Source organism: Synchiropus splendidus, chromosome 18, assembly GCF_027744825.2.
Source record: "Synchiropus splendidus isolate RoL2022-P1 chromosome 18, RoL_Sspl_1.0, whole genome shotgun sequence".
Classification (NCBI taxonomy): Eukaryota; Metazoa; Chordata; class Actinopteri; order Syngnathiformes; family Callionymidae; genus Synchiropus; species Synchiropus splendidus.
The window spans coordinates 13,972,943-14,000,931 of record NC_071351.1 but is presented as its reverse complement, the minus strand read 5'-3'; the positions used below and the strand labels follow the sequence as shown (position 1 = coordinate 14,000,931).

The 27,989-nt window shown below is 42.7% G+C and overlaps 6 protein-coding genes across 22 annotated transcripts; 5 read left to right on the top strand and 1 right to left on the bottom strand.

Moving 5' to 3' along the window:
* Window positions 1-1,803: 1,803 nt before the first annotated feature.
* LOC128749306 (keratin, type II cytoskeletal 8-like) lies at window positions 1,804-3,856 on the top strand. Its single transcript, XM_053848759.1, has 9 exons — window positions 1,804-2,109; window positions 2,178-2,386; window positions 2,464-2,524; window positions 2,588-2,683; window positions 2,748-2,912; window positions 3,002-3,127; window positions 3,201-3,421; window positions 3,500-3,555; window positions 3,633-3,856. The coding sequence occupies exons 1-9, from the start codon at window positions 1,852-1,854 to the stop codon at window positions 3,716-3,718; spliced, it is 1,278 nt and encodes a 425-aa protein (XP_053704734.1). The 5' UTR covers window positions 1,804-1,851; the 3' UTR covers window positions 3,719-3,856.
* Window positions 3,857-4,253: 397 nt separating this feature from the next.
* Window positions 4,254-7,860, top strand: si:ch73-233m11.2 (NACHT, LRR and PYD domains-containing protein 12). Of its 2 annotated transcripts, XM_053849634.1 has the most exons (9): window positions 4,254-4,397; window positions 4,608-6,164; window positions 6,223-6,384; window positions 6,447-6,620; window positions 6,699-6,872; window positions 6,944-7,117; window positions 7,174-7,347; window positions 7,429-7,596; window positions 7,657-7,860. In XM_053849634.1, exons 1-9 carry the CDS (start codon window positions 4,366-4,368, stop codon window positions 7,724-7,726), a joined length of 2,685 nt encoding a protein of 894 aa, XP_053705609.1. In that variant the 5' UTR covers window positions 4,254-4,365; the 3' UTR covers window positions 7,727-7,860. The 2 variants fall into 2 exon arrangements, 1 of the variants encoding a protein (XP_053705609.1); XR_008412984.1 differs by lacking the exon at window positions 7,657-7,860 and having other exon boundaries at window positions 7,278-7,347; window positions 7,429-7,500.
* On the bottom strand, window positions 7,764-11,667 carry LOC128749747 (ceramide synthase 5-like). 2 transcript variants are annotated; one of them, XM_053849651.1, is made up of 11 exons: window positions 11,515-11,667; window positions 11,138-11,434; window positions 10,337-10,439; window positions 10,074-10,204; window positions 9,904-9,961; window positions 9,783-9,833; window positions 9,340-9,432; window positions 8,923-9,051; window positions 8,505-8,611; window positions 8,282-8,438; window positions 7,764-8,179 (listed from the first exon to the last, which is right to left on the bottom strand). In XM_053849651.1, exons 1-11 carry the CDS (start codon window positions 11,532-11,534, stop codon window positions 8,081-8,083), a joined length of 1,245 nt encoding a protein of 414 aa, XP_053705626.1. In that variant the 5' UTR covers window positions 11,535-11,667; the 3' UTR covers window positions 7,764-8,080. The 2 variants fall into 2 exon arrangements, with proteins under 2 accessions (XP_053705626.1, XP_053705627.1); XM_053849652.1 differs by lacking the exon at window positions 8,923-9,051.
* A 48-nt stretch (window positions 11,668-11,715) lies between these two features.
* Window positions 11,716-21,220, top strand: slmapb (sarcolemma associated protein b). 15 transcript variants are annotated; one of them, XM_053849637.1, is made up of 11 exons: window positions 11,716-11,897; window positions 12,747-12,787; window positions 13,329-13,388; window positions 14,677-14,805; window positions 15,208-15,282; window positions 15,358-15,660; window positions 15,954-16,224; window positions 16,322-16,493; window positions 16,710-16,853; window positions 19,509-19,643; window positions 20,587-21,220. In XM_053849637.1, exons 3-11 carry the CDS (start codon window positions 13,331-13,333, stop codon window positions 20,662-20,664), a joined length of 1,365 nt encoding a protein of 454 aa, XP_053705612.1. In that variant the 5' UTR covers window positions 11,716-11,897; window positions 12,747-12,787; window positions 13,329-13,330; the 3' UTR covers window positions 20,665-21,220. The 15 variants fall into 15 exon arrangements, with proteins under 15 accessions (XP_053705612.1, XP_053705611.1, XP_053705616.1 ...); XM_053849636.1 differs by lacking the exon at window positions 12,747-12,787 and having other exon boundaries at window positions 11,717-11,897; XM_053849640.1 differs by lacking the exons at window positions 11,716-11,897; window positions 12,747-12,787 and adding an exon at window positions 12,892-13,164 and having other exon boundaries at window positions 15,208-15,234.
* Window positions 21,221-23,018: 1,798 nt separating this feature from the next.
* abhd6b (abhydrolase domain containing 6, acylglycerol lipase b) lies at window positions 23,019-25,048 on the top strand. The gene is made up of 9 exons (XM_053849298.1): window positions 23,019-23,103; window positions 23,166-23,297; window positions 23,372-23,528; window positions 23,687-23,800; window positions 23,863-23,995; window positions 24,094-24,251; window positions 24,325-24,379; window positions 24,442-24,542; window positions 24,652-25,048. The coding sequence occupies exons 2-9, from the start codon at window positions 23,173-23,175 to the stop codon at window positions 24,829-24,831; spliced, it is 1,023 nt and encodes a 340-aa protein (XP_053705273.1). The 5' UTR covers window positions 23,019-23,103; window positions 23,166-23,172; the 3' UTR covers window positions 24,832-25,048.
* A 120-nt stretch (window positions 25,049-25,168) lies between these two features.
* kctd6b (potassium channel tetramerization domain containing 6b) lies at window positions 25,169-27,738 on the top strand. The gene is made up of 3 exons (XM_053849299.1): window positions 25,169-25,309; window positions 26,009-26,132; window positions 26,213-27,738. Exons 2-3 carry the CDS (start codon window positions 26,106-26,108, stop codon window positions 26,897-26,899), a joined length of 714 nt encoding a protein of 237 aa, XP_053705274.1. The 5' UTR covers window positions 25,169-25,309; window positions 26,009-26,105; the 3' UTR covers window positions 26,900-27,738.
* The last annotated feature ends 251 nt before the right edge of the window (window positions 27,739-27,989 follow it).

The window sequence follows — 27,989 nt, the reverse complement described above, 5'->3', positions numbered from 1 at the left end:
TGGAAATTGAACAGTTTGCCATAATGGTTGGTAGCAGGTCATCTCCTATAAACAACAATCCTATTGGAGAACAAAGGAGTCATTAATGAGCAGAGTAATATGGCGTGAACTTTACTCCAATGTACATGCCAGTCATTCCTGTTATTCACAGTAGTGTCGACATCTTCACACAACAGCCAGTGGAAATTAACGTCACTCGGAATACACGGGCGACTGATCCTACTATGTGTGAATTATGCTCTGTGCGCATGGGAGTCACCCGCGATCATGATGTTTTAAAGGTATTTGGAAAGACGTAGTTGCTTTGATGGAAGATGGATGGATGGATGTGCCACAAATTGCTTCAAATAAGCAGTTCACTTGAGTAGGACATTCTACATTGATTCTGCGAGGCGTGTTTTATGTCTGCCTTTTATACGCTCAGATTTTCCTAATCTGCAGGTTGTGAAAGCCAAATGAGTCATTTATAAATGTTGTTTTTCTCTTGCAGATTTGTTCTCCATTTGTTTTTCACTGCCAAACACACATCCATGTCTTGCTTAGTGCCCGACTGACCAGTTGGGAGTAGTATCAGAGCAATATTCTTCAGCACTGCAGCAAGAAAACAAAGCTACTTTAGGTCAACAGTTGTAAGGAACTTGATAAACCTGCCCTGGTGTGTCAAAAAAAAATCTGACTACGCTAAAGAAAACAAATCCTTAAGATGTCTTATCTGATGCCATGCCGAAGGGCAAAACACTTGTCTTTCAATGAATGAAAAGGCGGGACAAACCTGTATTGTGTGGCTTGAAGAGGTACACATACAGTTCGTCATTCGCCTGGTTTTCCTCGTACTGGCAGCAGTCAACCACATCGTCCCTTTAAGTTGCATAGACCAAATAATGTATCAACTTTAACAAGCCGCAAAACAAGTACTTAACAGCAACCTGTAACGTGCATCTTGGCTTGTGTTCACTCTTATGCTACACCAATCAAAATGATCTAGGATGATAATTTAAGATACCTGTTCAGTTCTTTTGAGAGGCGTTTAACAGAACTGCCTGCCATGTTACAGACCTCAAGGACAATGATGTCATACCTGGATATCATCTAGAAAGACAGTTAATGTTACAATTAATCTAAAATACTGACCTATATATTCATCTCACAAATACTTTCACGAGAGCAGACAAGAAGCCCAGGTGGGACACCTTGCTAGGTCCAAAACTTCTGAGCAACGAAGGCCGTGATCTTCATCTGTGACTGAGAAAACAAATGATAGTGTGACAGCTGTTCACCCACCTGCATTCAAGTGTCCAGCTCTGAATGCACCTGGAACTCAGAGGCATGAGCCGAGTTTGCTTAAGGAAAGGCTGTCATTGGCCCATTAGTCAAGAGCAGCTCAGTAGTGTCTCTCTTTGTGACAATCAATGTGATGCCAATTTGGCATGTTTCTCATTTATGAAAATGTAAACTGTGCCATGTGCAAGATTTTTTTTTTTTAAATCAAATGCGACTTCAAAGAAGACGACAGGTGGGGTTTTGAGATATTTTACGGCCTCCCAATAAAAAACACTTCAAGCTCCATAACATTTAAAAGGACCACATAAGCGCATGTAGTTCTGAAACCTGGAATTCCTGCTGTGTTCTCAGGAAGGTCTCAAGAATGCTGCACAACTGCAGAGCTGATACTGCATAGCAACAGCTCCTGCAAACTCAGATGGGTAGGTGGGAAAGTGTCAGACAGGTTTACCCGCATTGGGGAGCCACATAACTCGGCTATCACACCACACCCACTCGGGCCTATAAAAGCGTCCAAAAGATAAGTGATCGCCACTGTCTCAAACGGCAACAGCTTTGAAGGACGCAAAGATGAGTCTCAGGATGAAGAGGAGCAGCCGCCCAGGACTGCGCTCGTCTTCGGGATCGTTCAGCAGCCTCTCGATGGGATCCTACAACATTCCCAAAATGAGCATTGGCATGAACCAGCCCATCACAGCCGTGACTATCAATAAGAGCTTGCTGACCCCCGTGAATGTGGACATCGACCCAACCATCCAAGCAGTCCGAACCCAGGAGAAAGAGCAGATCAAGAGTCTTAACAACAGATTTGCCTCCTTCATTGATAAGGTAATGCTGCTTTGAGAGGAAGTGAGTTGAAGAAACTCTGCTAATGTTTTTTTTTTTTCATGTCAAAGGTGAGGTTTCTTGAGCAGCAGAACAAAATGCTGGAAACTAAGTGGAAGCTGCTAGAGGGACAAACCACTGCCACCTCCAACATCGAGCCCATGCTGAGGTCCTACATCAGCAACCTGCAGAGGCAGCTGGAGGGTTTGACCAATGACAAACAAAAACTGGACATGGAGAACAGCGTCATGCACAGACATGTCAATGACTATAAGAAAAAGTGAGATACACTTCCCCTGATGCACATTTCACTGCAGACTGATGGTGTTAAATGTTAACATTGTTTAAATCTCCTAGGTATGAGGAAGAGATCATCAAGAGAAATGAGGCGGAAAATGAGTTTGTTATGCTCAAAAAGGTATTTCGATCAGAGGCAATAACATGTGAATATGTGTCTCACGATTTATTCATGTTTTTTTAGGATGTGGATAATGGCTATTTGTCAAAAGTGGACCTTGAGAACAGGGTGTCTGAATCCAGTGATGAAGTCAACTTCCTCAGAGCGATTTATGATGCCGTAAGCACGACCGAATATCTCAACTAGATTCCTCCAGTTTGTCTAATGTTGTGTTGACTTACAGGAGATGCAGGAGCTGCAAGACAGCCTGAAGGAAACGTCTGTGGTGGTGCAGATGGACAACTCCCGCGACCTGAAGATGGATCATATCCTGTCTGATGTCAAGGCCCAGTATGAGGAGATGGCTGCGCACAGCCGTGAGGAGGCTGAGAACTGGTACAAAAAGAAGGTAAGGAAACATGAAAACTCAGGTCATGGCCTTTGCAGAGCCTGACAAACAACTGATGATGACGGGTTTGTGTTGTCTGCTGATACCAGTTTGAGCAGATGAGTGCTGATGCCGATCAGTATGGAAATGACCTGCGTACCACCAAGGCGGAAATTGCTGATCTAAAACGCATGATTGCTCGCCTGCAGAACGAGATTGATGCTGTAAAGGGACAGGTGAGACACAGATTAGCAAAACAAAGATTCAAGATAAAATGAGAGACATTTTTAATCACTCAATGTTCTCCAGCGCTCAGGCCTTGAAGGGCAGATTGCTGAAGCTGAGCAGCGCGGAGAGGCCGCCGTCCATGATGCGAGGGATCGAATTCGAGACCTAGAACTGGCTTTGCAAAAGGCCAAGCAGGACATGACGCGACAGCTCAGAGAATACCAGGAGCTCATGAACGTCAAGCTGGCGCTGGACATTGAGATCTCCACATACAGGAAACTGCTGGAGGGAGAAGAGGAGAGGTAAGTTGTGACTTCAGAACCTCCTTTTGGGAAAGTAAGGCATTAAAATGTGACTAAAATTTGACCTCAATGTTACAGACTTGGACAGGAATCCATTGTTAGCATCCAAGCAGTTCCAACAAGGAGTAGACGATGTGAGTATGCTGACTTAAAACCAAGTGTATCAGGTTTAAAACATCTACTTCATCATCTTTTTGTTTCTTTCCATCAGCTGTTGTGATGACTGACACACCGCAACCTAAATCTCCAGTGATTCTCATCAAGCAAGAGGAGACTCATCTAGCATCATACAACTAAAACTGAAAAGCATTACACTGAATAAATCGTGAGTCTGTGAGGGGTTTTGTACCATACTTGTACTGCAATAGTGTACTGCACTGATACAACTGGTGGAAAAACTCACATCATGTGTTCATGAAATAAAATGAATTTGAAAAACGGTTGTAGTTTCACCTTGTAAGCAGCGATTTGTTGTCATCTAGTGCCCAATGAGGAAATCACATCGACCGTTTTTGAACGTGTCACCGTAGTCTTGATCAGTGACTGAAAAAGATCACTATATCTTGAAATTAAATGAAATAATAATGTATTGTATTAGTTTATTTTCATTAAGGCAGCTTAAGATATTATTTGCGACACATTACGATTTAAATTATTTTTACTTTCACGAGGCTGGTATTACAAGGTCCCTTATTATTCTACTCTGTTACAGTTAGCACAACTAAATTTTACAGGATAAACACGTTTGTTTGTTTTCATGAGGGCCGCGTCAGAGTTGACCTCACCAATATGGCGGCAACTATTTCCGTGAACGCGTCATTATGGGAAAAAAAATCAAAACAGTAGTGGCTGTTTCGGTATTTTTCGTCATTTTAAAAAGTGTTTAAACACGATTACTGTGCTGTTGCTCGACCAACTTTCGCAAGTTGATCCTGGCCACGCCCATGTCATTTCTTCCTGCAACGCAGCGTGCAAGGTAACCCCCGCTTCCTGACGTTCTTGTTTTTAACAAACTGTTATGTATTATTGTTTCATTATTTCGTATTTTCAGAACCTATAAAGGTTGAGGGATAGTTCTGTGTCTCTGATATTGTCTAAAGAAATTGCATAACTAGATACAAATGTGGTTTCAATGATCAAAATGGTTTGAGAAGTATCTAATGTTCTGTTTGTTCTTTATCTACAGCTACACCATGGACAAAAACTATGTTGATCTCCTTCAGTCAAAGAATGAGACCTCAACACTCCTCGGTGGAGAGCAGCTCAGTGCCGTCCTTGCCAATAATAAATATATATGCCCACTGACCCTAAAAGGTTCAGAGACAAGCGACAGTGTGGACCTTGATCAAGCCATCCACTCCGGTTTAAATGGAGATAACAAGATGCTTATTATCGTTGGGTCCGAAGGTAGTGGCAAAACTCTGGCATTGAATAAGGTGATTGTTGACTGGGCCAAAGGCGACCGCCTGCAAAACTTCTCGCATGTCTTCCGCATCAGTCTGAAGGACATCTGTTTAGCAGAAGAAGAGCTATCCTTGGAAATGTTACTGGCACGATATCAAGTCCCAGTTGAGTCAGCTCTGTGTGTGCTGCAGAAGCCTGAAGAACTGTTGTTCATCATGGATGACTTGGATCAGTTGAGACACAGCCAGGGGACAATGGATGACGTCCTCAGCTCTGATCCAAAGCAGAAAACCTCAGTGTCAACCTTAATAGCCAGCCTGCTAAAAGGGTCATTGCTCAAGGGGGCATCTTTTCTGGTGGCGACCCGACCGTCAAGTTGTGTGAACCTTTTGAGCGGAACTCCGGTGAATGTCCTGGGTTTCACGAAGCATCAAAAAGAAGAGTACTTTCAGAACTTCTATCAAGATCCGTCCAAAGCTGCCAAAGCGTTTCATCACATGGAAAGAACTGTGGGCTTTTATGACCTCAGCGCCTCTCCAAGGTTTCTCTGGTCGGTGTGTTCAGTCTACCAATCGCTGATGGATGCTTCAGAGCCGCTCCCGGAAACATTAAGTCAGCTGTGTGCCTGTATCCTGGTCTACCTCATGAAAACACAACCACAGAACCAAATCCAGAACAGAGAGTTCATCTTGGCTATTGGGAGAATAGCTTTTTGTTGTTTAAGTAATCAGCATTTAAGCTGCGCCAAAGACCAGCTGGACGCTGTTGGTCTGCAGCTGATTCCTGATTCCTCACTGGAGGATTACCTGCACGTCCACGGAGAACTCTTGTCATTCCACTCTCAATTCATTTTGGAGTTCGTCTTGGCTCTGTCCATGTTTTTGGATGAGCATGAAGGTGTAGAGAAAATGTTGGAAAGGCTTGAGAGCAACCTTACATTTCTTGATCTGTTCTTGTCTGGAATGTCGGAGGTGAGCCAGAGAAGCCCACTGGAAACCCTGCTGGGTGAGTTTAACAAGGACCAGATCCAAGCTTTTAAGGGCTGGTTCAAAACCAGCTCAGAGGAGAGACTGAAGGGATGCAACTCAAGCTATCATGCTCGTTGCTTTCAGCTACTGCATCAGACTCAGAATGCAAGCTTGGTGAAGGAGATTATTTCTCCTTCCGTGCGGATGGGAATCGGCTGCGGCAAGCTCAGCCTCCAAGACTACGTCGGGCTGAATTATGTCGTGTCATGCCTGGGTCAAACGGACCAGTTAAATTTGTACACAATGAGAGACATGTCCGGGGAGAGTATGAAGCTCCTGGTTCCAGCAATGAGTTTATCGCACAAGATCATGTAAGTCTGCAAGTTACTGAAGTAAATTTATGACTTATATTTGCAATTTTTCTCTCAGTTTGTCCAGCAGCTCCATGGCAACTGAAGCGATCGGTCTTCTGGCTTCTGCCCTCAAATGTGGAATCACCACACACCTGGATCTTTCATACTCACCACTTGATGGTGACAAGTTCAAAATACTCTGTACTGGACTGCGTGACAGCAAAATTCAAACACTGGAGTAAGGCTACTCATCTTAAAAGCTCTTGAAACAACACTAAGTGACTCTTTTCTCTCACCTAGAATCCCAGTGTGCTCACTGGACGAGGCAAGCTGTGACTTCCTGGTGCCAGTCCTGACTTCAGCCTCTTCTCAGCTGTGTGTTTTGGACATAAGGGCTAATTTGATTGGGAACCCTGGGTTCGCCAAACTGTGTCTAGGTCTTCAAAGCCCCAACTGTAGACTGCAGGAACTCCAGTGTGTTTTATTTTTTTCATGGTATTTTCCTCACTCATTGCTCAATTTGATGCATTTTCTTTTTGCTTTGCTTTAAAGGTTACAGCACTGTGAGGTGACTTCTGTGTCAATGGAGACGTTGGCCGCAGTTTTGACGTCAGGCCACTCTGAGCTGAGAAGTATAAACTTGACAAATAACTGTGTCGGTGACAAAGGAGTGGAGACTTTGTGCAGCTCATTGCAACACCCTCTGTGTAAACTACAGAGTCTCAAGTGAGATTACAGCAAAAACATCATCATTTTAATTCAAGGTACATTTTAATTCAAAATCTTTGGTTATTCAGCTTGTTTGGTGCCGAATTGACCGGGGCATGCTGCGGGTATCTGAAGGTCGCACTCATGTCACAACACTGCTCTCTGGTTGAGCTGGATTTGTCGCTCAACGAACTCGGCCAGGAGGGGGCGCTCCTGCTCTGTCAAGCGCTCAACACACCGGGTTCCCATCTGGAAAAGCTTAGGTAAATAAAATGACACTTTTACCAAACGAGAAATTCAATAGTATTGTGTATTTTAGAATGAATCGATGTGAGTTGACGCAGCAAGTCTTCGAGGAGCTTGGCTTGCTGCTGATGAGAGACACCACTCGGCTGACATCGCTGTCTGTTGGCTTGAATCAAGGTGAAGATAAAGGAGTGAAATATATTCTCGACGCTGTCACACATCCAAACTGCGTGATTGAAGAACTTGAGTAAGTACTCAAGAACCCAATTGTACTGAACATAAATTGTGTCTTCAGTGACTCATATCCAACTTTTCTTCTTGATCACAGTCTTGAAATGAACAAAGTGACGGACGCCAGCATTGACAACATCTGCGCTGCCTTAAGGGGCTGTAAATCCTTGAAGAGTCTGGAGCTGAGGAACAACTCACTGACAGACATCGCCGTCCCTCCTCTGGTCCAAGCCATGCAGGACAGTCCCCACGTACTCGAACTGAAGTAAGCCAAATACCAGCCGCTCTGAGGGACTTAAAAGTGAACTGACCTTTTATCTTTCAGCCTCAAGTACAACGACTTCAGTGAAGATGTCTTCGAGATGATGGATGAGTGTGAGAGAATCCGATATTAAGGACATGTGACAGCAGTAAAATGGGAAACACCTTGGTTTTAATAAAACAAATTCTTTTTCTTTACATCAATACAATCTTTGTAAAACTACATAAAAGTCATAGTACATAAGACACAAGCAGGGATTTGGTTTAACAGCTGTAAAATATATTACCACTTTGTAATAAAGTCTTTGTACATATAATGATATGTATGCAAAACTGCACGCTGGGCGCAGTCACTTTAGCGCACTCCTGATTGAAGCTTATGACATGTAAACATGACAGAGTGTCAATCGCCTCCACTTGAAATGATACATATTTTAAAGAGGTGAGTTAAACAGGCACAGAGGAAACATCTGTCCGTCTTCTGGTACTCAGTGGTTGTGCGCCCCACCGTTTTGTTGAACAGTCTTAGTGGAATCCATCTCTTCATCTGAGCTGCTCTCGATGTCGCTGCGGTCATCTTTGGACACCTTGAACGGGACTGATGTTAGCAGGAAATTTTGCTCCAAACAAACATATGTATAGTTCCATAACGTACGTTCCATAACATACTGCAACAGCTGAGGACTAACCTTTCCCTTGAAGATGGCCTTGATGGCGATGCGCAGCATGAGGTAGAACCAGATAATGTGAAGGACCTGCAGGACCAACAGCAGCCCGTTCAGCAGCCACCAGGCTTGGTAAGGCCCCACAATCTCCCAGCTCTCAAATAAAACGGTGTACACGATCCTGCAACAAACCATTTCAAAATGTAGCGTAAATAATGTCTGCATCACTGACTTCCTTCCGTCTTACCAGAAAGGGTAAATGATGAGTCGGCAGATGAAGAAACTGAAGCTGAACACCACGAACAGCCCATCACATAGCTTCTGGTACTTGGCATAGTTGGCCAACTTGGCCGCCTGGTGACGACAAGATTTGTGAGCAAGTCAGAATGCAGGCGCTGTTATAGTAAAGGCCTGTGAGGGTTTTCACAAGTGGTGACATTGATTGACAGGACTGTAATTATTGCAGTACTTCTATTGCAGCCCTTAGCTTGGTTGTCATAACAAATAAGAATCAGAGAGCCCATCTTCCCGTCACACTGGGACCATGGTGCAAATATCTTTCAACTAAACCGAGGTAGAGTGGAGGAGGCAGCATCCTAAGCAAATACACCCAGGCGTCCCTCTCTCCATAAACCTCGGCAGCTCTAACAATAAGCCTTATATACCTCCAAAAAGATGTCGGATGCATCATGCACGCACATGACCAGAGTTCCAGCTCTGAGCATGTTGTTGGCGTAGGAGAAGGTGATGAGGAATATGGTGGCCAGGTGGTGGACAAGCATGATGACGAAATCCTTCATGAAATGAGATGACAGGTGAGCGGAAAGAGAGAACAAAAGGAGGGACGACTTGTTAAAACGTTGCTCCGGGGGGTTGACAATGGATGCATGTAAGACAAATGGCGTCGGCTGAAAAACCCACATGGCGTGTTTGTTAGACACCCCTCCCTCCCTCACCTCCCTGGGTAGCTACATATGTATTTTTAGGAGCAGTGGAATTTCAAACCCGTTTTTCCTGAAAAGTCGATCAGCCTTGTAAAAAAAATTGTAATGACGGCACAGTTTGGGAACGTGGTCACACACCTTTCGTCTGATGTCGGTGAACTGTGAGATCATGAGCGACCAATAGAAAGCCAGTTCAGCTATGTAGTAATTGTACTGCTCGGGACTTTGATGCTGCAAGAGAGAAGCAAAGGGTTGCACATGTAGCACAGTGGAGGTTCATGTTTAACTGGCAGGAGGAGCGTTTTTATCTCTCAGTTCACTACAGCTGACTGGGAGTCGCCACTTATTTGGTCTGCTGCCCCTGCGACCCAACCTCTGACAAGTAAAGGAAAATGGATGCATGAAACTTCTTAAGATGTGATACTATATCTGAATAACATACTGACTTCTGGTTTCCCTCACTTGTTGTAAATTGCTTTAGAGAGACGTGCTTGATGGGAATCTCATGATTGAGATAAATTAAACTCAAAACATTAAATTGAAAGAAAAACAACTTTATAACTAGCACCAGCAAACTGTACCTGGAATGGATAGTTGTACCAACACTGTCTGGTGTCCCACATCCATGGTGTCTAGAAGAAATAGAGAGATTTTTTTCATTCAGACAGCACAGCACTCAGGAAGTGACTTCAGACAACTCACCTGCCACAAATGATGCAGGCCGTAGACAAAAACCCCCAGGTAAAATGTAAATCTCCACCTGAAGCGAGAGAAAACAGCCATGTTGACATTACGACTTGTGTCAAGTTGCACTTCAAATGAATGATGCATTCATTCAAATTTCGTTTTGTGTAAAAGGTTCAAGGACTTACATGCTCTCTGAGAACTTGGTCAGCACACTCGGCTTGTCTTGGCTGCGACGGTTGCGAAACCATCTCTGTATCTTCTGAATGTCCCAGTCCAGCTGCTTTGAGAGTCCTTGCAGTTGTTTTGAGTCCGGACTCTTAACAAGAGCATAAGAGAACAGTGTTTGTGAGTGTCCCTCACTGTGTGATGTTTACCGTAACGCATCATTTCGACTGCAGTGTAGCAACTCTGGATATTTATAGCGTGCACAAACAGTTTTTTTGTGTACCGTTTTGGACTGATACACCCTCTCCAGGACGACGTTAGGCTGAGCTCGTCGATGGTGTCCCGCCTGAATGTGAAGTATGTGGGCACAGGGCTTGGCCACAAGCCTGTACACACAGTCGAAAAAGAGAGGGTGGGGACAGAGAAATGGTGCATTATTGAAACATATTTGACATACAAGGTGAGAAAGTAAATCTGCAGCTAAAATGTGCCTGAAGAAGGAAGGCGGCAATGTGGGAGCTCCTTAGCACGCTGACCTGTCACATGACTGGATCGGCGATAGGGATAAGGCCTGTTCTCTCACCGACAAGTTAACCCTCCGTTCATACATACTTCTCTTCTTATACATGTTGGAATTTGTGAGGCAAACAGCGTTATCTTATCTGGAACAGTCTTCACTTCATGTCAATATTGTGATGCCGTCTCACTGATAACATTCCCCAATTTCACTCGAGAATCATGGTAGGGATGCAGGGCATTCTCCAACAAAGCAAAGTACAAACTGAAATGAATGCTTAAGCAGAAGAGACTACTGTAATAAACATAGTTTTCTTAATTATTTGACTGGAAACAATCATATATGTGACGTATTACCTCATATATATATATATATAATTTTTTTCTTCTTATATTAATTGCATTTTATTCTGAATACAGTTAACTTATATCAAAACATGTTTCTTATTATTTGTGGTTAAGTTTTACAGCAGGCTCTTTTGGATGTGTGTTTCAGATTGAATAGATGCCACATGTGCAGTGGAAAGTGCCAAATCAACGTGGCACCACAACCATCAATAAGGTTTACCTCTCGAACAGCAGCCGGAGCAGGAGCACCACGACGGCCAACGGCAGAGCGTATAGTACGTGTCTCAGCCGGGGGTAGTCCACTCCAGGTGGCGGATGCTCCAGGTCCACCCACGTCACGTTCTCTGGCAGCCAGAACTTCTCACTCCAGAACCAGGCAGAGATTGCAGACATCGCAGAGCGGTAGTGAAACGCGTTTAGTGTCCGTGAACGCGTCTTCCGTCGCACCTCCGCTGAAGTGAACTCGGAGTTCTGCAGTGACGCTACTTGATGTCTCCTGTGCGCATCTCCTCCGAGTCTGGAAAGGAAACAGTCAACCAGTAAGGAAACACCCACCGTGAACTTTTCCGCGATGTTTGAACACTGAAGAGGACGCACCCGTGAGAGCCTGAACGCATCACTTGGCAAACTCGCAAAAGTGGAAGTTTTCATATTTAAAAAAAAAAAAATCTAAACTTGGTTCACCATCAATATCTACAATGTGTACATGACTTAATCTAACATTTGATTCACTATTTGAAGTCAGCAATTGAACATCTTTAATTGGGCGTGTCGCAGCCGATGACGCAATTTTCGTATTAAATATATAAAAGACAGAAGCCTTTGAGTCTTACATCTCTCTGCAAATAAAGAGGAGAGCGCTCGTCTATATCTATGCCCCAAAGAGGCAGGTTCGACTCTTCTGCACCTCATCTGAGAGTCTCCAAACTAGTCTGTCTCGCACCTGCCGATTATTGCCCATTTGGGAAGCAAGCAAACAGGTAAGCAAACACCTTACAGGCCTCCGCACTCATGTTAACTTCTTTAAAGCTCTGATTTCTCCTCAGGTTAGGTTAAAGAATAATAATGTGAACTGCAATTTTGGTATCTGAAGCGCAGCTTGTTCTCGTTTCTACTGCCGATATTCCGACAGTTGATGCTAAGCTACTTCCGCTAATGTTGTTTTGCTCACTACCACAGAGCAAGTTTTTGAATGCTGTGTTGAATGCATTTAACAACTAAATTAATGTATGTAATGAAAGAGTTCACTTCTAGTAGTTTAGGTTTAAATATAATCTATCCTTATCTTAAATTGTGTCAATGATTTGCACCTTTACATCTTGTATATTGAGGTCAATAGGTCAGGATTTCTCAAATCTTGATCAAACACAATCCTTCATTTCACTTAGACTCTGCACATGTAAATATGAATGATCTATTTGGTCTACTGTAAAGTACATTCAAGTAGTCAAATCCACTTTTAGTTCAATATATTGTGAGTATCTCATAGTCTAGTATTAGTCAACATAAATATAAAATCCAATCATATGCACTGAAATAAATGTAATGAAATAAATGTAAAGGTTTTACATTTTTGTTTAATTTTAATCACATTTTCCAGGTTTAGTTTGTATTCATGTCAGTGCAACCCATCTTTTGTAGCTGTCTCTTTAACGGTATATTACTGCCCCCCATGTCAACACACATAACTGTGAGATGCCTTCGGGTCTTCCTTAATCTTTCATGTGTCTTATTTTTAACAAAACGTTGGCTGTCAGAGGAAAGCTCTGAACAAGTCAAATGCGTCTCCATTTGTTCTTATTTGGTGTCATCCTGTGTTTCTGCATCAGTACCAACTGACCAGAGGGCAGAACAAAACCTTTCTGTGTTGGTAAGCAGCTGCTGTTTCCGTGCACAGATACATGACCTAGAGTGAAGGGGCTTGGGAATCTGACCACAGAAGGGGGGCGGGGGAGTAAAGCTTTTAGGATGTTCACGTCAACGCTATGTATGGTAGGATTTTATCTTCAAGAATTAACTGCAATACCTCCACTCTGGTGCTTTGCGTCTGATAGCTACAGCCCTGTAGTTTCAGTGAGGGCTGGTGCTCAATGTTTGGCACCTCCTGTGTGTTACCCCCTTCTCTGTCCACTGCTTGGACTGTTCCATTTCGCATCTGAAAAAAAATCTGATAGTTGGAGAGTTCTACATGTCAGGGACCGCTGCATCCACAGCACATAGACAGCTATAGGTCGTGGACCCACCAAGGTAATTTTAACAATATTTAACTTGATTTTTCCTACAAACCAAAGGGATCACCATCCATCTGCATTTTCTAAAACTGCTCATCATTTTAAAATGCTTTTGGATACAAACTAGTGGCCTGGGTTTCTTTTATAATGTGTCTTTTTTTTTTTTAACCTTTTTTTCAGAAATGCAGATGGATGAGAAAAAGATGCTTGACCCTCACAATGATGTATCACTAAGAAATGGTAATCTTTTTCAAATTGTTTTCTTTAAGCTATTACTACTATACTATTCACCCTTCAAAACCTTCAGCCCCTTGTATGTTTTATTATATTACTTACTATAGATTTTATTTGTTTTCCCACTGTAACATGAAATTAACTGTTCAAATAAATATAGAAGGCTGCGTCATTGGAGCATAGTGCAACTCTCAAAATATGAAACCTACGGGGGCAATTCTTCATGCATCAATTTTGCATGATGAATGCATTTGTGATGCTGCGCTGCAGAATATATGGAGGGAACAAGGCGAGCTGTGTCCTCAAGTCATTTCAACTTGACAAGGATTTCTCTTTTCCCGTCACATTTGGCCAACGCACATCTTTTTCCTGGCACTTCCATGAACAGTCTTGTAAAGCCGAGTAAACCTTGTGCGGATTATTTCTAATCTCTTTGTGTCAAATAAATGTCAGAGTCATGTTGAGGAATCTGACAGAGGAATGGACCGTCATGATATTATTTCTAAAAAATGTACTCGGCATTAGAACACAAACTGGGAACAGACAGCTTTTAAACCCACACACATTCTGACTCTCACCCATCAGTATTCAAGTATGAAAAACAGCCACTGCTCTGTGGTGACGTGTGCGGTGTTATCATGTGCCCTATAAAGAGGGAGCCTCCACTTGCTTCAGCTGTGGTTATTTATGGGTGCCCTCGATCATCCATTTAACATTTGTATTTATTCCCATGTGTGAAGGACTCATGCCTTTCCTGACAAATTCAGCCGCCTCATGTGACCATGTATGGTGTGGATGCCTGACCTGTTGTCAACTGTTTTTTTTTTTTTTTTTTTTCTCTTCCTCTACCATTTGTTCCGCCAGAGATGAGGTCATCTCTTTTCCCAGCCTCTCTAGATTAGAGGATCAAGATATTCACTGCATATTCCAAAGCTAATGTGTCCGTGGAGGCTGTTGTCAACCTCAGGAAACACAACTGACCCTGACTGCCGTGAGGGGGTCTGTTCCCATTGTGTATTGTTTATAGCTGCCTTGTTTTAGCAGACAGTGGGATGTGCCAAGGAATGACATAATGGAGATGCTGGAATGAAAACCTAGATTAAAAAAAGTGCTAATCTCTTTGAGTCTATTTCTGGATTTGGCAATTAGTTGTGTAATTGGCTTTTTTAATATCCTGGGAAATTAGACAGCTTGTCCTGGCTGGAGAATTTGGGACATTTATTTGCCTTTTTTGCCTTTTTCTTGTGGATTGCATTGGCCATAGAATCGCTCTGGTTTGAACTTCTGTCCTCAGCTGACCACAACAAGGCAAATATGGGCTCCTCTGGCGACTCTGAAAAAGTAATCCAGCGCTTGAATGATGAACTCCAAGAAGCCCGGGAGCAAGCCAACACAGAGAAGAAGAAATGCAATGAGCTGCAAGGTAATTTACCAAAATATTTTTTACTTCTTCTCACATCTTCACTGCACAGGATGCTGTGAAGATGCAGTAAACTATAGTATAAACGTGATGAAGCCTGACAGCAGAGGTTTGATGGAGGATATAAGAGAAGCTTTAGATTTACTGGTCAGATCTGAAGGATATGAATGATGAGATGAGCCAGTAGAGCTGGTGCATCTGAATACAAATAATGAGATATATACGTTGCTCATATTTAGCAGCACAGAAAGGTCGTACTTGTAAAGGAGAAAAACAAATTGATTGATTTTTAAATCCACTGATTAAAGCTCACTTGGCTGTTGCCTGCGAATAAGGATGTTTTGGGTGGTAACTGAATGAGATGTTGAGTGTGCAGATGGTGTTAACGTTATTTATGTTATCCAGGTATCCTGGAGGAGGCGAAAAAAGATGGTAAACAACTGGCAGATGAGTCTGCAAATCAGAAAAAACTTCTGAATGGTTGTGTATTTCTTTCATTTGATGTTCATTATGGTCATTCCTGTCAATGCTCAAGTTCAATGTTGACACTGACAGGCCAGCTGAAGCAGCTACAAGATGAAATCGACTGTCTGAAAGAGCAGCTGGACGTGTCCTCTGGCTCACACAAGGAGCTGCAAAGAGTCAGGGAAGAGGTGAAGTCCCTGCAGTGCGCCCTGGACACTGCTGCTGCGGAGCGGGATCGTGATGTCAGCACCGTCCGGTCTCAACTGGCAACTGTCTCAAAGGATTTGGATAAATGGCGTCAAACTGCTTTGAAGTATGAGAGAGATATTGGTGACCTACAGCAGGACCTTCAGCAGCAGAGCAACCAGTGGCAGAAAACTGCTGAAATTCAAGGTTAGCCTTAAAACTGTTCTAAAACTGCATTTGGTTAACTGTCGCGTTTGGTTTCTGAATAGAGAGAAAAGGTGTGTTTGCTGTTTGTTGTGTGAATTGTTTGTCTGGCTCTTTATTATTCAGAGAGGATACCTTGTTTAAACAAAGCATGTAGTGCCTCAAGCATGATGGTAACTATTTTAACAGCAACTTGATAAGAGTTAAACTTCAGTTTAGGTGAACTTTAGACCACAGATGAAGCTGAATAAAAGCTCATGTCTTTGAAATACTTGTACTCCAATTCTCCTCAAAAGCCAGTGAACTGCAGTCCATGCAGGCGGAGTGTAACGGCCTTCAGAAGGAGTGCTCCAGCCTGCGATCTGAGAAACAGGACATGGTGACAAAGCATCAGAAGGAAAACAGTGGTTTGCAGAGAGAGTGTGCTTCACTTCGAGCTGAAAAGGAGGAACTCCTGAAAGCTCACGAGAAAGAGAAGGCCAGTCTGCAGAAAGAGTGTGCAGCACTGCGCACTGAGAAGGAGGCCGCTGTGCAGAAACAGCTGCAGCTGGAGAGGGACCTGGTCAGGTTAGTTAGCATCACCACTTCCTGCACCCCCCACCCAAACACAAACACACGCACCACTGTTCTTGTCTAACCCTATTGAAGTTTCTGTTTCTACTAGTTCACGTACCCAGAATACGGAGCTTAGCGACAGCCTGAAAGCCCTGGAGAGAAGCCAGCAGGAGCTGGAGAAGAAGATTGTAGCCCTTCAGCTGCAGCACCAGCAGGATAGTACCAAGCTGCAGACCCAACTGGACGAAGCAGATATGCGCAGTAAAGTTTTGCACAGAGAGGTATGGTAAAACTGTCGCGTTCTTGAACCCGCTCCATCTCAAACTTACAAGGGACATTATATTAGTGACTACGTTGAAGGCCTCTGTTGTTGTATTATTTTTATTGTTATTATTACTCTGTTATTTCAGGACACACCTCAACAGCATCTCGTATAAGTGGAACAAATGTTCTTGTACTGAGATGTTACGTGACTAAATTTTGTTTGGTCTTCACAGTGTGATGAAGTGAAGACTGAGCTGTCTGACCTCAAGATCAGATATGAGACGACCGAGAAGGAAAAGCAGTTGTTGAGCAGTGAACTGGAGGAGTGCAAAGCCAGCATGATGGAGTTGAAAGGAAAAGGAACACAGGTGAATGCTGTGAGTAGAGGGTGTACAGGAAGCCGTAGTTTGAAAGGAGAACAAAGTTAATTTATTAAAAGAAACCAAACATTTCATATGAAATCTGAATAGAAGGAATATAGTAGTATACAAAGCAAGCTGATAATCAAGTATACATTGATTTCAAATATCACAGTCAGTGCATTGTTGCCAAGTGTTAATGGGCTCAGTTGGGATGGGCGATAACTTATCGTACGCGATATTCTGCCAAACACAATCTCCACGATGACAATTCTGCATCTCACGATAAATTCGATAAACGAACGGCCCACTCGCTGCATTGGATTTGCATACATGAACTTGACAAGACAGCGACGGTGCAACGCGCTCTCCAGCTCTTCGGTGTTTGACAGCCGACGCCAGTGTGTGACAGTTGTGGAGAGACAGCGCGCTGTAAATAGTTGGATATTGGACGGACGTTTCACCAGTATTGGCGGCGCCGTTCCTCTTCCGCGTCCCCATTAGGGTTCGCTGATCGTGCACGCACTTTCACGCCCTAATACTACAACCCGCCATCAGTTAGTGGCCATCAACAAATTCTAAAGCGGTAAAAGTATGAGTGAAATCTTCAATACGGCAATGGAAAACTATTTTTGGAGAGAGAATTGTGAAAAGGTTTTTCATCACACAAGACAAAGAACTGAAGTTTGCGTAATGATTTCGGGAACAGGATATGACTAAATGGTTATTTAATCACATTATTTCTAATATTTCTTTATTTCTAATATTTCTTCAATAACATCTAGGAAATGTGCCCAGACTGGACAATAGTTAAAGTAAACTGTTACAGCAGACGGACGGCTCAATTTAAACCCTAAATGAAGTTGGCAGAGCAGTCTGTCAGACACCAGCAGCTTCTACCAGAGACGCATCGAATTCCTCATCTCGACACTTAGTTCACTATTACATAAACAAATAATGATGTTGGCGACAAACTCCACTAAGTTTCATCATAAAACAGTTTCAAGAGAGACTGTAGTGTGTCCAACACATGGAATAGCATGAAAATGTATTTATCATGATGATTATCTTTATCGCCGAAATTACAACATTTATCGCGGTAACTTCTTTTGTCCATATCGCCCATCCCGAGGGGTCAGTAAATCAGGTCTCACAGCGATAGTGTCTGTGGTGAATGCCTCAGGGCTCATCTGTGAAACATGTATAACCTGCTCACTTCCACACCTCCTGCTTCCTATTGTGGCTCTTGAACAAGAGACAATTCACTGCCTGGTGGTCTAATAAACGAAACCCCAAACTAAAGTATCGCTTCTCACTAAATCAAATAACAAGACAGACTTAAATGAGTTGTTTTCTGCTGAGGTAATTCCAATATCAGCTGCTAACAGCAAACATGGAGGACATGCAGTTCAAGATGAACCCAGCTAATTATACCCAAACTTTCTGTACTTCAGATTTAAAATCAACCTTCTCAAATTTGAAATGAATATAGCGGAATATAGACAATTAGGAATGACAGGATGAGGAACTTTACCTAAAAGCACCTTGTACTGAGCATGAACGCCATCATTAATGTAAAATGAAATGAGTTTTTTGAGGTGGTTATGACCACCTCTGTGGTCTCCCTTTTGCTGCTTTGCTTCATTCGTTGTGAGGTAATCCAGGTGAGGGTCTGAAACTATCCCTGAATTCTTAAAACTGTGAAGAACAATTGAGATTAAGAGGTATTCGCTACCAAGAATGTGCTACTTAGACTTGTCAGCCTTGTTTTTTTTTTTTTTCAAAACGGTATTTGTCATTCAACACGAGATGCTCCGGAGAGTATTGGTTTGCTGGATTTGTTTGTGTAGCGTTGAAAATCTGCTGCAGCCTCAGCCCCCCTGGCAGGTTCAGCAGGCTGGATGGGGTTAATCCTCCATAGAAACGCTAATATAGGAGCGGCCGGGACGACACATCACCTCATTCTTCATGCAATGAAAGTCGGTTTCATTCATTAAGTGGCTTTGCTTGAGCTTCCTTTGTCATGCCACGAGTCGGTCCCTAACAATGAAACTCCGTGATATGCAGGACTAACAAGTCGAGCCTGATGGGATCCCCAAACCTCCTCCACTGAGCTACTGTGTGCTTCTTTTGAACTTGAATCACTGGAATCTGTGATTCTAAAAAAACGTTATAGGAGATATAGTCTGGCAGATTGCTGCCCAGCTGCTGCTACACAGGCCTGAAAGGAGGATGCTAAACCTGAAGTCACGTGTGGAGCAGAGGCGGCCATGTGATCAGATGTCCACTGTAAGAACCTGCCTGACCCTTGGTCTGTATTATGTCCCCATAAAACTGTCTACAGTTACGTCATCCACAGTGACCTCCATTCTGAAATTCCCTTTCGCACTTAATTCTGATGCTTATAAGACTCTGTCTGATCCAGATAAACTAAGGCGGCAGGAATACAACTTAGATTGAAGAGGCATTAGTCACGCCGACAAGGCTAAAATGATCATTTTTAAGGTGTTGCAATGGAATCCACCCTCATCTATTTCTGTACATGGACAAGCTTCTTCATTGATTTTTCACTTCTCCTTTTTGGAATAAGCTGAGTCAGCAAAAATGCCTATCTTGTATTGCTAGATGTCTGAGCGTTGCTGTTTCAATATGCGCATATTATTATCTCTGCAGTATGAGGTGGCTAAGGATGAGATTACCAACCTAAAGATTAAATATGAGATGTCTGAGCTGGAGAAACAGTTGCTGAGTATTGAGCTTGAGGAGGTCAAGGCTGTGATGCAGGAGTGTCAGGGCCATGGAGTGCAGGTGAGTGCAGATAGAGCAGCCGTCGGTCCGGGAACTGTTTATTTTGGTAAACCCCTGGGTGCACAGTCACACGCCCCCTCAATCATCCGGCAACATCAACAGCTGCGTGTGTAACTATGAGATTTGTGCAAACATTGATTCCAAACACAGAGGGTTTTATAAATAAAGCCACAGCGAAACCAAAGTATGTCCCATTGCGTTTGATTACTATAATATCCCTATCCCTTCTGTAGACTCCCCTATCGCTGCCTGTCCAAGCCGTAGTCATCGGCCTAATCCTGGCTTTGCTGTTTTGGTGCTTCGGCGCATTGTGGTAGGAAGGTACACCTTATTTCTGTCCAACCGGCCTTCATTCCCATCCATGTCTCTTGCATGAATTAATCCGTTACTCATTTTCATAGCCTCTGTACTGATGCGTGCCTTATCCTTACAGCTTCAGATTAACCCTTTCTTGCAGTGCATTTGGATGAGCTGAAATGCCCTTAAAAGTATTCACTCCCTCTGATGTTTTCAGCCTGCATACCAGTGTAATATGAGGATGAGACTTAAAGAAAATTAAAGTCAAGTGAATGGAATGTAACTGGAATAAACATTCACCCTCAGCCAGGTGATGTAATAGATGACTGAAATTCAAAAGATAAAGAAGCTTTTTAGGCAATTGGAGTTAGTTCCGATTGTTTGCTACTTGCACAGGTAGTTTGAAATATTATCAGACAACAAGTGAGACAAAGTTTTGGCGATGAACCCAAAGTATGAAGAGCTATGATCTCTTTATATTTTCAGTTGTATCAGGAGTGATCACAGTAAAGAGGAAGCATCCAAAGGACTGAATATTTTTACAGGACACATGCGACCGCTTTTGACCCGCGACTCTGCTGCATCAGCCCCTACAGTGTTCTGTCAATGCTCAAGTTCAATGTTTGTCTTCTTTTATTTCCCCCAGAAGTCGTGGATGATCTGGGGACCTGTGGTGGCCGTAGCTTTGACTGCTGTGACTGCCGCTGCGCTCTTCCGCACCTGATGGGGCCCATTTAAGCACTGAAACAGAAAATGTAGTTGTTGTTTGCCATCCTCCTCACTGAAACCGCAAAACCTGCCCTCTCGTCATATCTGCACTCGGGAGGGGCTTGTATTTAACACTGTTTAGTTCTTAAGCTGCTCTAATAAAGCTTGCAGAGAAGAAGAAGAAGGGTGTTTTTGGATTGAAGGGAACTCCACTGGTGTTACTTTGAAGGATAAGTGAATGTAAAGATGACTGGCTCACTAATACACACAATGATAGGTAGGAGGCACTGTAACACTTCTCCCTAGTCGATGGAAACTGCACTTAAATCCTGAGTATACTAAAGTTCATTACCTGATGTGATTCATAGGACTTCACTTTCAGTGTTAATTTTTTTTTTTCAAAAAGTAATTTGAATTATACAACAGAAATGTTTATTTATTTAATGATATTACTGTGAAAAACCTCGAATTACGGTGTCCTCCCTCTGTGGTTTAGAAGTGTGTGTGATATTTTGCAAAGAGTTGAACAGTTCCGAAATGAAAAGTGACCTTAATTAAAGACTATAACCTTCTTCTCTGTGTCATATGCTGGTTTTGTTGCTTTCACTTGTTTGGTGTGTTATATTCAAGTTACATTTATGTATTTTTATCACAGATCCTTGTGTCATTTGGATCACAAATTGACATCAGATTGTGGCTTATCCCCTGGACAAAAAGTGTCAATAATCCCTCTGTACTTGATGAGAACTTGATTTCTGACAGCGGAATGATGCTTCTAATGCAGTGTTCTGAGTGGAGCACAGCGAGGTGGCTTTGCTCTGGCCAAACATCGACACCCAACTTCATGCATGTTTGTGGAATGTGGAAGGTGAAGCACACTCACACACAAGTGATGCTTTGTTGTGCTGCTGCTATGACTTCCCTGTCAAATCTAACACATTAAATCAACTCAACTTTATATCCTTAAAACATGTTTTTGGTTTTGTCTTGCGAGCAGTACCTCCTCTCTGAGGTTTTTCTTTGGAAGACTGAATTAAGTTCATGACTGAAATACTTATATTTGCAACCATAATTGCGTGTATGAAACAAGATTAAGCTGATCATTTTGTTTTTCCAAAGTCTGCATTTAAAATGTAAATCCAACCTCTAATACTGAAATGTGAAATTGCAAACGCACATTTGAATGTTACTTTAGATGCATGAAGTTCACTTCCCTTGAAGATGCTGCTATGGTCACCTGAAGCTTTGCTGCTAGAATGCATGACTGCTCCCACATGGCTGCCACGCCCTCAGAACAAACAACTGAGGCGAGTGTGTAATACAATGCTGTGTATCAAGCAAATAGATTGAAAAGTCACAGTGCAGTGCAGTGCAGTCGTTTCTGCCACATGAGCTCCAGCAAGTGTGACTATTTCTGAGTGTGATGTTTGAAGACAGGCAGGTTTAGGGGCAAGCTGGGTGCTGAATGAACCCTAAATACACGTCTAATTCCGACACAAAGCGAGCCTCGTTGCAGTGCTGCCATGCCAATTTGTTCTGCTCTATTTTGTATGTAGGTCATGGTGGTCAGATGCAGCAGGATGGGACGGGATTGAACTGGATAATCTGAGGTTATGATCTGAAATGAAGCTGATGGTGTTTAATCGGAGGTGCGTTTCGGATGAAGATGCAAAGCCTATTGTAGGTCAAGCGATAAGAAATGAAGCATCCAGGCATCATGACATCAAAATATTTAATATAACATTTAGATTTGAAGTTATCTTCTGCAGAGAGATTATTTTTTTATAAGGTTGGCAGCGAATGATGCTTGGATGCTGTGTGTAAAGATATTCTCACACGTCTGTCAGGTCAGGTGAGCATCAGCTGTGCAGGACAGCAGCACTTGAACTGTGATGACGTTGCATCAGCTCTCTAGCGACACTCAGCGGCCAGATTGTCCACCTGCTGCTTTAGATTGCCTTCAAACCACACCAGATTAGTTCACATCTTTTTATGGACCACTTTTGTGATGACAGTAATTATGGTTAATATTTGTGTTTAAAATATTTTTGTGACTAAAAAGTAGTTTTTTTTCTTCAAGTTAAACACGAGTTATTAAATCATTTACTTTTCTATTTTATTTGAGTTTGTCATCTGTTTTATCAGTTAGCTATCGAGAAATTCATTGTTTTCATTGTTAAATCGACTTCATAATACAACTAAGTAGGTCGCAGATGAGAACAATTTTTGATTGTTATTTACATTAGGAACAGCTACTTGTGTGTCTGATGGGTTTTGTGAGTGAGCTTCACGCGGTCACTTTAAATCATTGATTGATGCAGTGGCCTGTTTTACTCTGTTGATGTGCAACAATCGATAAGTCTCACCAGACCAGATGTATCTGACAGTGTACAGAAGTTTTACTGCATTTTATGAAAAGTAGAGACAATCAGTTGTACTCGCAAGCAAATCCAAGGTAAGGTGTTCCGCATTTTTTTTGTTTAATTTTTTTTTACTCCAAACTTTTCACATGTTTAGGTGAGACATGGCCGCTGATCTGGACATGGTGAACCTCCTTGTCATCGCTGCAGGGACGCTGGCAATTCCCATTTTAGTTTTTTTCGCCTCCTTCCTTTTGTGGCCGTCAGCACTGATCAAAGTGTATTACTGGTGAGTCAGGTACAAGTCACTAGTTAACCTTCAAGTCAGCCATCAGGGAGTGTTTATATGTGGTCAAACTCCAGGTACTGGAGGAGAACTCTGGGTCTCCAGGTTCGGTATGCCGACTGTGGTGGGTATCGCTTTTGTTACTCGTACAGAGGGAAACCAGGGATGAGACCTTCCATCCTGATGCTACACGGCTTCTCAGCTCACAAGGACAGCTGGCTGACTGTCGTCAAGGTGAGTCACGTTGGTTCAGAAGATGGTTGACGTTGATATATTTTGAGGATGTCTGGCTTGAGGTCAATGAAGTTCTGAAACATCTGTCAGTTGTACGCTTTAATGCCGGACAGAAAAATGACTTGTATAAAATGTATGTTTACTTTCTGTTGACCCAGTACCTGCCCAAGCATCTGCACATCCTGTGTGTGGACATGCCAGGCCATGAAGGAACAACACGCACCAACACAGATGATTACTCCATTCTGGGGCAGGTCAGGAGGATCCACCAGGTAAAAAAAAGGTCATCCTGTGTGCAGGCATCACAGTGATCTGATGGTGTCCTCCTCTTCAGTTTGTGGAAAACATTCGCTTAAACAGGAAGCAGTTTCATATTGTTGGAACCTCCATGGGAGGTAATGTAGCTGGAGTCTATGCTGCCTGCTATCCCTCCGATATCTGCAGCGTGACACTCATCTGTCCAGACGGTAGGTGAACTGCGCTTTCTGTGTAACTTTGAAAGGACATTTTATTTAATAGAAGCCGGTGAATAGTACATTCTGAACATCTTGTCTTCTCAAAACAGGTGTTAGGCACCAATGTGAGACCAAATTTGATAATCACCTGCAGGACCTGGAACACAGCAACTACACACTAAACATCCCGCTGATCCCAACGACACCAGAGGAGATGGAGGACATGTTCAGACTGTGTTCGCATGTTCGCTTCAGAATCCCTCAACAGGTCACAGCTCCACTCCACCTTGTCTAGTGGATTCCTTAAAAGAAGAATACTGATTCCTCCTCCTTTGATATAGATTCTTCAAGGATTGGTGGACGTCCGCGAACCTCACAATAACTTCTACCAAGAAGGTCAATTGAGTTGTGTAAGTGTACGGTGAAATACAAAGAGTTCTATTTCTATTTTCCTTCAGTTTTTATGGAGATTGTTGGAGAGAAGTCCAGGTATGCCTTACAAGAACATCTCCAGCAGATCACAGCACCTGTGCAGGTGATATGGGGCAAACAAGATCAGGTAAAGGCAGACGTTCCGCAAGCTTTTTCAACATAGTCTGCTTCCCTTAGCTGGGATCCTGGTGACCTAGACACGGTAGGAAGACAGTCACAGACACTCACTTTTACAGGTTGTCGATGTGTCTGGAGCTACAGTGATTGCCGAGATGCTACCTGGATGCAGGGTGGACCTGCTGGACAACTGTGGACACGCCGTGGTCATGGAAAAACCGAGTCGGACTGCAAAGCTCATCCTGGAGTTTATAATCCAGCGACAGGAAGCTCGGGGAGGTGCAAAGAAATCATCCTGAAGTTCTTGATTCTGCTTGGACCTTAAGGCCCACATATTGTCAGGTGTGACAGATGACGTCACCAGCTACAAAATCTTGTCATTCATTCGGTTATCGAAGTCATTCACTTTGACATTAAAACATGAACACAACTCCGGAAACGATTTATTTCATAGTTTGAATGTGCGCTCTGTCTGCTTTGCTTAGTCTGTCAAAAGTATGTGTGTTCCAAAATCTGAAATCTGTGACATAACACGCCGGTTACAGTCCGCATGCGTTTGCTTGTGTGTTCATGTGTTGTGACTGCGTGTCCTTGTACGTTTCAGTCGGGCTACTGTGTTGTGTCTTTGTGCTTTACACGTTTGAGTGCGCGTGCGTGTTGCAGCATCTTCTGCATATGCGCAGTTCCGCAGCAGTCTGCAACTGCACAACTGCGGTTTCGCAGTCTACAGACCGCTGGATTAAAACACCGCACAACAAAACATTCAAAGAAGAACTGGTATGGTTTGTGCAAACTTTCACCTGATCTCTGGTTTAAAAAAATCTTAACCACTGTTTACCTGGTGTTAGCTTCCGCTAATGCTGTGCTCGCTATGTTAGCTTATTAGCTTTAGGTTAGCTCTCAGATATTCAGCCAGTCACCAATATTTTCAACTTAATATTTAAGGATATTCTTACTGACGGGAGAATAATGCTGAGACATCCGCAAAAGATTCCATTTTGATACCTCGAGGAACTCCTCAGTTGAGGATGAATGACGGATGCTAGCTTGCTCTGTCCGTCCTGAGACTGTTGACTTACGTGTCGCTTATTTCGCTTTCATTTTTAATACGAAAACACGATTTACCACCATAACCATAGCGCAGTAAAGACCCTCTTGTAACCGTCTGAATCGTTTCGACGAACACTGTAATAGTCTAGTTACTTTAATGACCCCAGCTGTCGATTTGCTCTGCAACAGTGAAATATATGGTAGTGTTGTATACAACTTTGTCAGAACTTACTAACAAACTGTCATAAACTGCAGGAGGTATCGCAGAAGTCACTCCTCAAAGTCACATTATGACTTCAATAGCATCATTTGAAAAAGACAGTTGTGATTTTAGTTCTGGTAAATTGTCGGCTTCAAATCTGCAAACAAAGAAAATGCAAGTTGGAACATGCTCACTGAACTTCCCTTGTGCGCATTTGTTTACAGGTATATTGCCCTCTTTTTTGACTGGTACGCACGTCCTTTCAAGTGCTAACTATATCCCCTCGGTTTTGGTTCCATCCAAGCGCTTACTGTTCTACAAATGGACAATGGAGACTGGGGACATAGGGTAAGACTAATAACTAATTATAATAATTCCTCACTGTATTTCCTGATTTGAGCCTCTTCCATTATCTCTCTCTGTTGCAGGTGACTACTCCTGTTACCTTGAACGTGGGAGGGCACCTGTACACCACCAGCTTATCCACCCTGCAGCGTTACCCAGACTCCATGCTGGGGGCCATGTTTCGAGGAGATTTCCCAACAACTCGGGACTCTAAAGGAAATTATTTTATAGACAGAGATGGAACACTCTTCAGGTATATTCTGAACTTCCTGCGGACATCTGAGCTCACGCTCCCTCTAGACTTCACAGAGACGGACCTCCTCAGGAAAGAGGCGGATTTCTATCAGATAGAACCTTTGATTCACTGCCTTAATGACCCCAAACCACTGTACCCTCCAGATATCTTCGAACAGGTGGTAGAGCTGTCTAGCACTCGTAAACTCTCCAAATATTCAAACCCTGTGGCGGTTATCATCACTCAGCTAACTATAACAACAAAGGTTCACGGCCTGCTGGAGGGGATCTCGAACAACTTCACCAAATGGAACAAACACATGATGGACACCAGAGATTGTCAGGTATCCTTCACCTTTGGACCATGTGACTATCATCAGGAGGTGTCACTGCGAGTTCACCTCATGGACTACATCATGAAGCAAGGCTTCACCATTCGAAACACACGAGTGCATCACATGAGTGAGCGTGCGAATGAGAACACGGTGGAGCATCACTGGACTTTTTGCCGACCCGCTCACAAAGTGGAAGACTGAGTTAAGGGTTAAGGGTGTCATTGTCTTAAGTTTGACTCTGTCTTGACCAATTAAAAAAATGGATTAGATCATGACTTGGTGAAAGAATGCCAGTCTCTTCTATGCTTTAAAAGTTAAATAGCCGAGAAATGTAGTTGACAGTATAAGCTAAAATGCATCAGGTCAGCAATAAAGTAAAGCCAGTGACTTTGCATCTGAATGTATTTACTGCATTGTAGACAATAACAATGCTTTTTGGTACATTGAGATGGAAACCTGCTTAAACCTCTCACCGCAAATCCTTCACATACGGGTGTCTGTCACATACAAAGAATTTCTTTTGGTGGCACTGTTTTTGGATAATTTTCAATATGTGTATCTTATATCCATATTTAGGAGAATCCCGAACTGCTCAAAAGTACTTTTGCTGAAATTACCTTTTCCTCCATCAGTACATACACAAGACTGATACTGTTGTGTTGTAAAATAGCGGGATTCTCTATTTGGCCTTTAAAAATGTCTTTAAAAACTGTGCCCAAATCAGAGCTTAAAAGGGATCCGGATTGCTGCTAGCCTTTGAATAAGAGATATTCCTATTTTAAAGTCATGTCGAAATAACTCTCACAGAAGGTTGTGGGCAAATATTTAGTTTATTTATTAATTTGCAATATTTGATGTCTTACAATTTTCTAGTACATATCTGTGCTCACTATTGATGTTGCATGTGTCTGAGTGTTTTGTATGATCTTGTGTTCCCTTTTCACCTCAGTGTTAAGTCATACTGTTACAGTCCATCAATGTATGAGCTCACTTCAGCCAAATAAACTTATTTGTGTCAAATTTCGAGTCAGTATTCAACGCTGCTTGTGCCTCAGTCTTCTTTAATGAAATAAATTGCACAGCTTTAATAACTTTTTTGTCATTCCTAATCCCAATCCATGGTCTCAAATTGTAAATTCAACACATCACTCATATTTACTTTGTATTGCTCTAACTATGCTATTTAAACGTATCAACTATGACCATACATTTAACAACTACTTTCCATAAATATAAATAAATACCGTGAGCGGCCATGATGGCAAATACAGCCGGATATGACGTGTAACAC

Bases quoted from the DNA above. Each gene is read 5' to 3' on its own strand.
- LOC128749306 (XM_053848759.1), top strand. From the start codon at position 1,852: ATGAGTCTCAGGATGAAGAGGAGCAGCCGCCCAGGACTGCGCTCGTCT. The intron at 2,387-2,463 runs GTGAGATACACT...TAAATCTCCTAG, and splicing joins GTCAATGACTATAAGAAAAA to GTATGAGGAAGAGATCATCA. The intron at 2,525-2,587 runs GTATTTCGATCA...ATGTTTTTTTAG, and splicing joins AGTTTGTTATGCTCAAAAAG to GATGTGGATAATGGCTATTT.
- si:ch73-233m11.2 (XM_053849634.1), top strand. From the start codon at position 4,366: ATGTCATTTCTTCCTGCAACGCAGCGTGCAAG. The intron at 7,118-7,173 runs GTAAATAAAATG...TGTGTATTTTAG, and splicing joins TCCCATCTGGAAAAGCTTAG to AATGAATCGATGTGAGTTGA. The intron at 7,597-7,656 runs GTAAGCCAAATA...TTTATCTTTCAG, and splicing joins CCCCACGTACTCGAACTGAA to CCTCAAGTACAACGACTTCA.
- LOC128749747 (XM_053849651.1), bottom strand. From the start codon at position 11,534: ATGCGTTCAGGCTCTCACGG. The intron at 11,435-11,514 runs GTGCGTCCTCTT...TTTCCTTTCCAG, and splicing joins ATGCGTTCAGGCTCTCACGG to ACTCGGAGGAGATGCGCACA. The intron at 9,834-9,903 runs GTGAGTTGTCTG...TATTTCTTCTAG, and splicing joins GCCTGCATCATTTGTGGCAG to ACACCATGGATGTGGGACAC.
- slmapb (XM_053849637.1), top strand. From the start codon at position 13,331: ATGCAGATGGATGAGAAAAAGATGCTTGACCCTCACAATGATGTATCA. The intron at 16,225-16,321 runs GTTAGTTAGCAT...TGTTTCTACTAG, and splicing joins CTGGAGAGGGACCTGGTCAG to TTCACGTACCCAGAATACGG. The intron at 16,494-16,709 runs GTATGGTAAAAC...TGGTCTTCACAG, and splicing joins GTAAAGTTTTGCACAGAGAG to TGTGATGAAGTGAAGACTGA.
- abhd6b (XM_053849298.1), top strand. From the start codon at position 23,173: ATGGCCGCTGATCTGGACATGGTGAACCTCCTTGTCATCGCTGCAGGG. The intron at 23,298-23,371 runs GTGAGTCAGGTA...GTCAAACTCCAG, and splicing joins CTGATCAAAGTGTATTACTG to GTACTGGAGGAGAACTCTGG. The intron at 24,543-24,651 runs GTAAAGGCAGAC...TCACTTTTACAG, and splicing joins TATGGGGCAAACAAGATCAG to GTTGTCGATGTGTCTGGAGC.
- kctd6b (XM_053849299.1), top strand. From the start codon at position 26,106: ATGGACAATGGAGACTGGGGACATAGG. The intron at 26,133-26,212 runs GTAAGACTAATA...TCTCTGTTGCAG, and splicing joins ATGGAGACTGGGGACATAGG to GTGACTACTCCTGTTACCTT.